This window comes from Acomys minous (genome assembly GCF_964271855.1).
Source record: "Acomys minous genome assembly, chromosome: 10".
Classification (NCBI taxonomy): domain Eukaryota; kingdom Metazoa; phylum Chordata; class Mammalia; order Rodentia; family Muridae; genus Acomys; species Acomys minous.
In genome coordinates this window covers 119,829,065-119,841,169 of record NC_140491.1, presented here as the reverse complement: position 1 = coordinate 119,841,169, position 12,105 = coordinate 119,829,065, and the positions used below count along the sequence as shown (strand labels likewise).

The 12,105-nt window shown below is 35.5% G+C and overlaps 1 protein-coding gene across 1 annotated transcript; it reads left to right on the top strand.

The window, feature by feature from the left end:
* Positions 1-12,105, top strand: LOC311607352 (uncharacterized protein; the record flags this gene model as incomplete). The annotated part of the gene is made up of 2 exons (XM_084799004.1): positions 1-947; positions 11,139-12,105. The coding sequence occupies 2 exons, from the start codon at positions 1-3 to the stop codon at positions 12,103-12,105; spliced, it is 1,914 nt and encodes a 637-aa protein (XP_084655130.1).

The window sequence follows — 12,105 nt, the reverse complement described above, 5'->3', positions numbered from 1 at the left end:
ATGGAGAAATCCAATCACACTGCCAGGACCCAGGTTACTGAATTCATTCTCTTGGGACTCACCAACAACCCAGATCTCAAGGCAACACTCCTTGGAATATTTTTAATCATATACTTGGTCACGCTGATGGGCAATCTGGGCATGGTTATTCTGACTCATTTAGACTCTAAGCTTCATACTCCTATGTACTTTTTCCTGAGACATTTATCAATCACTGATCTTGGCTACTCCACAGTTATTGGTCCAAAGATGATGGTAAATTTTATTATGCAACAGAACACGATTTCGTACATAGGGTGTGCTGTGCAGCTAACATTCTTTGAGGTCTTCATCATCACTGAGCTGTTTATCCTCTCAGCCATGGCCTACGATCGCTATGTAGCCATTTGCAAACCTCTTCTGTACGTGATCATCATGGCAGGAAAAGTGCGTTGGGGCCTGGTCCTGGTACCCTACCTCTACAGTATATTTGTGTCCCTACTTCTTACAGTTAAGTTATTTACACTGTCCTTCTGTGGCTCTAATGTCATCAGCTATTTTTACTGTGACTGCGTTCCTCTGATATCTCTGCTCTGCTCCGACACTCATGAATTGGAACTGATTATCTTAATTTTCTCGGGCTGCAATTTGCTCTCCTCCCTCTTGATTGTCCTCATATCTTACGTGTTCATCTTTGTGGCAATTCTCAGGATGAATTCAAAGGAGGGCAGGTCCAAAGCCTTCTCCACGTGCAGCTCTCATCTGACAGTGGTGGTTGTATTCTATGGAACACTGCTCTTTATTTACCTGCAACCCAAATCTAGCCACACCTTTGATATTGATAAAATGGCCTCTGTGTTTTATACACTAGTCATTCCTATGCTCAATCCATTGATCTACAGCCTAAGAAACAAAGAAGTGAAAGAGGCCCTTAAGAGAACTTTTACTCATGGATGCAGAATTCCCATTTAACACCTTAACGTTCAACACAGCTTTAATACAAAGTCAGACTATGAGACACATGAACTTATCAAACAATGGAAATGTGCAGCAAACTTAAGTCTTTCAGTCTTCGTAAAGAATTCTCTCTATGCAAACCTGTTTTTTCCAACTCAAAAGAATAAAAACAAATACTACTAAAAAATAAAATATTCAAATGACATTCAAGACTACATTGAAAACTAGTTCTTAATATGAAAAAATGCAGCTTTTGTTCAAACTTAGTCTTGAAAAAGGAAAAATAAATCTTAATTAAATTTAATCAATGCAAACTATAAAATTAGTAATCTATATTATAAAGTAGTCACTAGATATTAAAATTATGACAGATGATACCAGGAAAAATATGTCACCTAACCTAGAGGGGAGGAAAAAAGATATATAGTTACAAAAAAATGTAAAAAATAATCTAAAGTAAAATTTAAAGGATTAGACCTTATAATGAAGTTATAATCAACTTGAAATAATAGTTCATATATCAAGGATAAATTGTACATTCAGAAATCTGTTTTTAAATTGGAGAACATAGAGAGTGATCGTGGGTAAGTTTCTGCTTATAGCATCATGTTGCAATACTTTATCTTTATTTTTTATTTTTAATGTGTTCACTTTGCCTCACCCTCCCTGGTTGACACACAGCCAAACCCTCCATCCCCCCCTCCCCCTCTCTCTTCACCCCTTTCCATAGACCTAAGAAAGGAGGAGATCTCCTGACCCATCATGTGACCTCAGGCTATCAAGTCTCATCTGAACTACCTGTATCCTCTTCCTCTGTGACCTGGCATTAGTACCTCCATGGTATGCCTCCTTCTTGTTCTTCCTCTTCAACAGCTTCTGGTGTCTATTCTATTTGTCCTTCTGAATGAGAATTAAGCACTCTCCCTAGGGTCCCCCTTGTTATTTAGGGTTTTTGTTTGTTTGTTTGTTTGTTTTATGTCTGTGCCTTGTAGTGTGGTTATCCTGTATCATTTGGCTCATATCCACTTATAAGTGAGTATATACCATGACTGTCTTTCTTGGTCTGCGTTACCTCACTCAGGATTCCTGAATATTTCAAGACTTCCTTGTTTTTAGTAACTGAATTGTATTATATTGTGTAATTGTAACACAGTTTCTTTGTTTATGGACATCTAGGTTGCTTCCAGATCCTGGCTATTATGGATGAGGCTGCTATGAACAAAGTTAAGCACATGTCTTTGTATAGAGGAGCATCCTTCAGGTATATGGCCAGGAGAAGTTTGGCTGGGGCGTGAGGTAGCACTGTTACCAGGTTTCTGAGAAACCGCCAGATTGATTTGCAAAGTGGTTGTACAAGGTTGTACTACCATCAGCAATGAAGGAGTGTTACCTTTCTCCACATCCTTGCCAGCATGTGCTGTCACTTGGGTTTTTTATCTTACCTATTCTGACAGCTATAAGATGGAATCTCAGAGATATTTTGATTTGCATTTCCCTGATGACTAAGGACATTGAACATTTCTTTAAGTGCTTCCAAGTCATTCGATATTCCTCTGTTGAAAATTCTCTGCTTAGCTCTGTACCCCATTTTTTAATTGGATTATTTGGTGATGGTGTTTAGTTTCTTAAGTTCTTTATATATTTTGCATATTAGCCCTTTGCTGATAAGGATCTTTTCTCAGTCTGTAGCCTGTTGTTTTGTTCTGTTGACAGTGTCTTGGCCTTACAGCAGCTTATCAGTTTCACAAGGCCTCATTTATTTATTATTGATCTTAGAGAATGAGCTGTTGGTATTCTGTTTAAGAAGTTGTCTCCTGTGCCAGTGAGTTCTAGGCTCTTCCCAACTTTTTCTTCTAACGAATTTCATGTGTCTGCCTTTATGTTGATGTCTTTACTCTACCTGAACTTTAGCTTTTGTGCAAGGTGATAAATCATGGTGCAATTAAGACTTCAAATGAATTATGATCATCTGTCCAAATACTGCTTTACTATGAAACATTTTATAAAATATATACTAGTGATTATACAGTGAAGATAACTGTTAGTGCAGGAGCCATTGTGTGTATTGTTTCGATTGAAAGCTTACGTAAAATGTCATGGATTCTGAAACACTGTAGTTCTATTATGTTCTTAAAATATCATGAGCCTAATGACTTCCACATACTCTGTTATAGACAGCTGCAGCTTGTATCTCACAGTTTCTTTAATCATATATTAATATATTGCCTTCTTGATACATTTTTCAAAGATGTCTAATTTTCTGCAGAAAATAGGAAGCTATTTAGTATTAAACTGCTAAGCAAAAATGGCTAGGCAAAGAAACCCTACTAAGATTTTAGCCTAACTATTAATATGGTTCATTCTTTAATTCAACAAAATGTGTTTGAAATCAAAGTACAATTTCAAATGTTTATTTTCTACCGTATGTGAAGTTTTAATTATTTTTAAAAATTACTACCACAGATGTCGACACAGAATCAAATCAGAGTATCTCAGGGAAGATTTATGCTGCTTCTCTAGAGTAGAGAAAAGATTCACAAAATTAAAAACATTCTTAGTTAAAGAAAAATCAAAGGATTCACAAATATACTAAAACATCATTACACAAGAGCTAATAATATAAAAGAGACACAATAATGTTAAGAAATAGATATTTCAAAATGTATGTATGTATAGAGGATCCGTGAGTTATCTAAGAAGTGTAAATTATTAAATCATGCCTGATATGCCTACATTTGTGTACTTGTATGGATCTGTTTCACTGGGGCTAGAATAAAATAAGTTACAAGTAGGTATACTTAAAATAACATTAAAATATTAATTAAGACATATTCATAACATGAATTACTACTCAAAAGTGAAACACAATGAAATTATCTATGCATTAAGTAATACAGTTAAAAACCAGTAGCACTAAATAAGCAGCATGGAATATTTAGATTAATTTGTAAAACAATTAAATTATCTATTATTTCATGGATTATGATTTGAAAGAATTTATTGTGAAGAAACACTAGGAGTGAGTTTTGGATGATTTAATATTCTATTTCTTGGAAAATGTTTTTCTTTAAAATTTTTTTTATTTATTATAATTTATTCACATTACATCTCAATTGTTATCTCCTCACTTTTACCTTCCCGTTCCCACCCTCCCTCCCTCTTCAGGCCTGGAAATGTATTTTCAAATGTCATCAGTGTACACTAGGTATTTTTGTATATGCTTTTTCATTAGTTTTTTGATATTTTGTATATTAGATTTATATCATATTTTCCCTCCCCCTTTAACTCTTCCCATATTTACCTACCATCCCTTCCAGCAAACACTGAGTCTCTTTTACTTACTTTAAGGCTACTTTTTTCTGTTCCAATAGTCTTGCATATGTAGCCTTTCCCTGGATCATCACTGACTTACCAAAACTCACACTTTTAGAGAAAATTGATCCTTCCTCTACTGGAGATAACAGGCCTAAATAGCTCCTCTAATAGAGATGGTGTCTAATAGAACTTGGTTTCCATCTCTTTTTCTTGCTAGTAGTTTGTCTGTCTTAGGCTTACACAAGTCTTATAAATGCTGTTATAGTTGCTATGAGTACCCAAGATGTGTCTGGCATGAATTTGTGTTCATCTCTAGACTGATGTAATAAAATGATGTATGTTTTCTATGGTGAAAGTTAAAATAAAGTAAAAGAAAATTAAAAGACAAAACAACATACCAAGTTATATGTATGTAACTTACTCTCAAAATTTTTAAGGAGGGAGAACATCATAAGGAATCATAAGGGAATCACACTATTAACTATTTATCTAAAAATAACGCAATCATATACATAGTTGGTAAGACTTTCCAAGGGACTCACAAACTATCCAGCCTACTGCTATTGTTCTTGGATGTTCCTGAGAGGTGGAAGGCATGCCCTTATTGCAGAAGCCATCAGATACTTCAGAAATACCATCCCTAAGTTCATTAACTGTAACCAACCTGAATAATTCCTCCCGGAGGATTAGCTTTCACGGTACTAGTAGGCACCTTGCAACCTTCCAAAGGCAAGAACCAGCCAGCATTAATACATGTGAACCACACTGCAAACAACATGAAAGGATAACCCTAACAGTGTGGTAGCAGTGCACACACACTGGTGGAAACCAGTAACTCTCTAATCAGATTAGGTCCCTTCAACAGGCAGGAAACCATCCTGGGTCTGGAAGTCTAGCTAGATACTCAGGGATCATGACATCACAGATCTTGGAGAAAGTCCACAACTACCGTTTTACTTAACTAGCACAGTCTCTAACAACAATCTAAATATGTTTTTTTTTACAGCCACAGATAAATATAAGCCCTCACCTCTCATCAAAGAAACTACTCTTTGCAACACAGAAAGATGATTAGAAATAAAAATCACAATCAAAATACACAGTTGTAGGCTGTGGTCTCATGGACACACCAGAGAACTATCCAGCACCAAAGGCTCACAAAACATTCTGGAAGAGAAAGCTAAACGATTCTATATCCTAAGGATGACCAGAGAGTTTTCTGTGAGGATCTGTCTCTCAGAGACATCATAAGGCGTACCTACAAAGCCTCAGTAACATATCTAAATGTGAACTGAATCAGGAAATCAGTAGACATGCTGAAGTTCATGAGAGAAAGACTGAGGCCTGCACCCTGTACAATGAACTACAGGCAGTTAAAGAATGCGAAGGGTAGGAGAATGTCCAAGAAAGATCACAGCAATTTGTTATGCCAAATGGTCAGCTCTGAAAATATACCTACAGATAGCATTATACAGTCTGATCAGCATTAGGAATATATATACATATACACATGTGCATGCAATGAAAATTAATGGAAAAAGTGACCATCAATTTAAAAAAAACAAAGAGGATTATATGTGAGGGCTTGGATGGTGGAAAGAGAAGGGAAAATATATAATTGAATTATATCTCAACACTAAAGAAAAAAGTAAAAAATAATATTCCATAATGTATGTGTAAAATTTACTCAATAAAATTTCAACAGTAATTTATCTTCCAGTAAAGAAAAAAAAAATGAAGGGTTGTTAGAGTGTTAATGAAAGTCCAAGTCCATTTCTTTTTGTTTGGTTTTATTTTAATTAAAATATTACTACATTTCAGAAAATTAGGATAGAGATAATAAATATACCCAACACATAATTAATTCAAATAAGAGGATATGAGGACATAGTGCAAAGGTAGCTCTAAGCAAGAATAGTGTAAATCAGTGACACCTTGGTCTCTGAGCTTGTGCAACAACAAAATATCATTTCATTATACAAGCCTCCTTGTCTGTGGTTAATTTTTGTGTACACCCCCAGTAACTAATATACCACGTATACTTTTTATTTTTTTGCTTATAGTGTCCATCTATGTTTTGATAGTGTTTATCTATGTCTAGCTATGGGTATCCTATACTCCCTACATAGTCCAGAGTGGTCTCTAATTTACAGAGATCTGCCTGCCTCTGCCTTCTGAGTGAAGAGACTAAAGGCATGTGCCACCACACCTGGCCTTATGCTAGTTTCTTTATCCAACCACCATTAGCAGTAAATTACCACACCCTAATTTTTATCTTCGTTGTTTCTCACAATCCTTTTTTTTTAAAAGTATATATTGCCGTGCAATGTTCAAATACAAGTGTCTATAATATATAATGCAAATAGACAGGAGTCTATTTTTACCAATCACCTCACTTTTAATTTCCAATTTCTAAATACATTGCTATTTTTAGATATTAGGATTAGAATTTACATATATAGAGTTTGCGTAATCAAGTTCAGTAATACAGGATCAGACTACAGCACATGGGAGGGTAGCGAGTTCCCATGTATCCTAGCGATATGCTGTGGGACCTTGTCTTATAAAAGAAAGAAGGGAAGGAGGACAGAAAAAACCTGTTTATGACTGGATTAAATCCTAGAGGGGAGTCTTGTTAAGGAACCAGTCCTTGTGGCATCTTCCCAAAGGACACAGAAGACTATTTATGGATCCTTGCATCACAATTCTTCACAGTTTGGCTCTCAAAGCTTCATAGAGCTGAATCAACTCATAGATGCAGCCATGTAGAGATTTGTGCCTAAGAACATAAAGTCTAATATCCATTCCAGGTGGGTTGAATATTTTGTATTATCGTATAAAGACTTTAAAAATTGAATTATGTCTTAAAGCAAACTGTGCCCCCTTTTAATTTTAGAAGAGTATGAACAGCTGATAATCAAGTAGTAAAATATTCAAACTAAATTTTTTTCAGCAGATTGCAACTATTTTTATTAACACAGGGTGGAGTAGTGATTAGACATTCATGTTTTTAAATTGAATTATCATTGTGTCTCATGTATTAAGTAACGTAGCCCTGAAATTGCATTTTTCTCAGTGAAATGATTTTGTCATTTCATTTATATTATCAAAAAAGAAAATCTTATGTTTTCATTATTATCTTATTAAAAGATACAGTGCTCTAAACAAACTACACCCCCTCAAGAATGCAAATTTTTTGAAACAGTATGTTAAATGTAACTATATGCATGTGTGGGAGTACACAGTCATAATCCAAGTTTCTAGATGGTTGGAGCAAACAGAACATGGCTAACATAGTCAGTTACAGATCAGTCAACACTGCAAAGTAAGACTGCCTTATAAAGACACTTAAAAGTATCACATATGCCACATATGCATACAAATATAGTGTTTTAAAATATACAATCAATTAAAAAGTGGAGCACACTTACTAAGGCCATCCATCAGACAGTAAAATGAACCTGCTTCCATTTTAGTTTAGAGTCTGTTAAAGTGAACACTTTAATCATGTAGAATAGTACTGGGTTTCCATTTGAGAGGAGTATCTGCTGAAACAGAGGACTTTACCTACTGGAATACCAGAACCCCAGTTTATTTTTTTTTTTGTATCATTACTTTTACGTATACATTTATATTATTACATATACAGAGACAATAAATTGTCTAAAGCAAAAAATAACATGAAACATTCAGGAATTATAAAAATGTTACATTCATAGTGTTTTGGCTATTTGAATTTACCAGCTTGAAGTAAACATTTTCCTACCTTGGTTTGTCTAAAATTCTGAATATAAATCAATAACTATTATATCTCGTCTCTATCAACTTAAAACCTCTATTTGAGCCTAAAAACATCTTAACTCTAAACAACTAAGCTTAATTGTAAAACTAAACTATCTGGTCCTCAACCCTACCGGAGGCTTGAGAAGGAATAAAATTAATTACCTGAGTGAACTGGAAGTGCAAGTTAGCGGCTTCCAAAACGAGAAAATGACAGAGACTGCTTGCTGCCTGAGCAGTCACCCACAACTCTATCACACTGGAGCATCATATACAGCCTTCCCAGTTTATTGAAGCCTGTTTCATATTTATGGGTAACATTCCTAAAGAGCAAACATGCTTTCTAAAATTTGCACTTAGTTCATTTACCTAATATAGGAAATTCAAAATAAACTTCTCTGCCTCCTTCCGCTGTGTTTGAAAGCTAGGCTCTGGACGATCTTAGATGCCCCATAACCCTGCCTTGGCGTGTTCTTGTCCTGAGGTTATGGAGCTGCACCACAGCACCTTCTCCTCTCTCTTTATGAAGTAGTGCCTTGCTATGCACCTGGTACTCGGCTGGACACTGACATAACTCACCATCCTCCCAGCTGTCGGTGTACTGAGATAGTAGTGCCAACCATTAAACCTACAACATTTTCTTTTAATATTAAGCTGGGTTTTCTACACTTAAAGTCAGTGACGGGTATTGGGTGAGCAGCATGCCAACTTTTGTTTTAAATCAAAGACACAAATGTCTTATGATAAATGGCTTAATATTATACCCCTATATTTGTCATAGTATCTCAAGTACCTGTAACACAGACACCCCTAATATTTGAGTCACTAAATGTGTAATAAGTACTTTACAAGCATGAAAGTCACCCTATAGTGAAAATAGAACCTGAATTAGTACATTTTAAATCACTTCCTATGATCATTCAAACAATTAATGGACATTGACCTGATTCCCAAGTATCCCCAACAATCTACATGATATGCATAATCTGGCATTTCGTGCCCCATATATGATTCAATGCATTGAATATATCATCTTACTATTCTTCTGGCTGTGAAATTTATCTTTCAAACTCATCTTCTACACTTTGGCCTACCTAGCTCTATGTCACTCCAAAAAGCACATTAAAAACTGATAACATGGTTTTTCTATGGTCTAGGATTCCCCTTTAAGTTGGACCTCTAGCCTTTTTCAAACCCTATAATCCTTAATCCTCATGACAGCAAAACATAATATGCTTCGAATCAAGTTAATCTCGTTAATTTGCCTCTTAAAATTTCCCCATGATTCACAAATAAGGAAAGCAAGTACAAAATCCATATAGTGTTATAGCTCTGAATGTAATATCAGACATGATACTACTAATTCCCCAATTCCTGAATTTAAAAAATCCCAGTTACACACTCCCCTCTGATCTCTCCTTCCCATATATAGAAACATTGTAATAACTCATATTTTATTGAAGAGAACAGTGTTTCTCCCATATTTCTTATGCCTCAGAATCCTGGAAAATTCTACTCTCTCTGATTCTTTACATAATTATTTTCCGTTGTCTATTTAAGCTTGAATTCAAATGTTGCTTTGACAGAAGCACCCAATTATTCCATGCCAAATTACTCTCCTTGGTTGTCTCAGTGAAACCCTAAATGTATTTACTAATCACACCTGGTGCCTACTGCACTGATCATGTTCACACGTTCATCTCACAAATTTTGTTTACTGGGCCTGTACTTCAAACATCAGATGAAGAAAGACAAATCACATGATTTATCTGAAGCTTCAAATTGTTTTGTAAGAGCAAAATTTCAGATAAATACTTAACATATTAAAAAAAATGATACAAAGAAACCGAAAGAACAGAGTGATATTTGTCGTCACAGACAAAGGCATCAGCTGCCACGTAATGTTAAGATTTACTTGAGTTTCATATAACTGATTTCATTTTCCATTGTTCCTTTTAAATTCTCTTTTCTAGCTGCAGCTTGGGTCTAAGTTTTTTTTTTCTTTCCATTTTAGAAAGAGGGAACGTATCAAGAGCTCTTGTATCTTATTGGAAATTTTAGAAAAACTAATTATGACCTGACACTCCAAACTTTACATGCAAATTTGTAGATGAAGGATGACTGTGTGATTTACTGGGTCAAGTGCCATCAGTTGTGAATGCTAAAGGCATGTCAGCTGTCTAGTTAGGACAAATGGTCATCTTTAAACAGCTCTAGTAATATACTGATCATGTGAAAATGACACAAAATTCTATAATGAATATGCATATTATTATCTTAGGAATATATAAATAAATGTGTCCAGTATTATAGTAATAATTAAAATATTAAAAGATTCATGTAAATGATTAAATTCAGAGTTCATTTTATGCATTATAAAATATTCAAAATTTAAGAAGATTATTATTCATTAAAACATAATGAAAGGGATATGAGGCTTTAGGACAAGAATAGAAAGTGTAGTTAAAAGTTAGGATGTCCTATGTATAATGTCAAGTTGTTACAGAAACATTAACATTTTGATATAACCCTTTCTAAGGTGGAAAGATTTCAACATCCTTAAAAATATGCCTAAGGACATAGTTTCATGCAATTCTGCATTAGTTAATAAAGCAGAAAATTAACAAAAAGTTAACAGGTGTGGTGATAAGAAAATTAAGTTAAATTTCCATCTAATGACTTTATATGATATCCTATAGAAAATGGGAAGGATGCTTGCTGTAAACATGTATGTGTCATATATAACAAGTCTCAGTTTAATGATATTTGAATTATTAAAGATCATACAAATCCTCATGCCTTTCTCTTACTCAACAATATATAATATATGAATCATAGCTTCAAATTCTGCCATTTAACAGTGTGACTATCCTTCCGTATGAAGGTAAAGAGGCCCACAGCTCTTACCAATCGCAGCACCTCCTATATAATTAGATATTTCCTCACATTACTTCAGCACAAATTTAGGCAGAAAACCTTGAGTTCAACAGTTGAATTGTAACTCATTCATAATTCAAGAAAACCTCCCCCTCAGGACTGCTCTTCTATCTAACGGCAATGGTAGAAAATACTTCCATAACTTTGTATGTCTTTCTTTTCATTTCCAGACGACCTCACAACATTTACATGGCTTCTAGAAATATATCTCATGTCACTGAGTTCATTCTTGTCGGTGTTTCTGACCGTCCAGAGCTGCAGCTACCCCTTTTCTTTCTCTTCTTCATCATCTACATGCTGACCGCAGCAGGGAACCTGGGCATCATCACCCTCACCACCGTGGACTCGCGACTGCAAACTCCCATGTACTTCTTCCTCAGACACCTGGCAGTCATCAACTTTGGTAACTCCACTGTCATTGCCCCTAAAATGCTGGTCAACTTCTTAGTCGCCGAGAAAACCACCTTATACTACGAATGTGCCACCCAGCTGGGAGGATTCCTGGTTTTCATTGTAGCAGAGATCTTCATGTTGGCTGTGATGGCCTATGACCGCTACGTGGCCATCTGCAACCCTCTGATGTACATGGTTGTGGTGTCTCGGCGGGTCTGCCTTCTGCTGGTGTCCCTCACATACTTCTATGGCTTTTGCACAGCTATTGTTGTTTCATCCTGTGTGTTCTCTGTGTCTTATTGCTCCTCAAAAAAAATCAACCATTTTTACTGTGACAATGTTCCTCTCTTAGCACTGTCCTGTTCTGACACCTACCTACCCGAAACTGTAGTCTTTATATCTGCAGCTACAAACTTGTTTTTTTCCATGAGTATAGTGTTAGTATCTTATTTCAACATTGTGTTGTCTATCCTAAGGATCCGTTCATCAGAAGGAAGGAAAAAAGCCTTTTCCACCTGTGCTTCCCACATGATGGCTGTCACCGTTTTCTATGGGACACTGCTATTTATGTATTTGCAACCTCAAACTAACCACTCACTAGATACTGATAAGATGGCCTCTGTGTTTTATACATTGGTGATCCCGATGCTGAACCCCATGATCTACAGCCTGAGGAACAAGGATGTGAAGGCTGCTTTAAAGAGACTAGTGACAAGTCCATGTGATTCTTTCAAAGCACTGTAA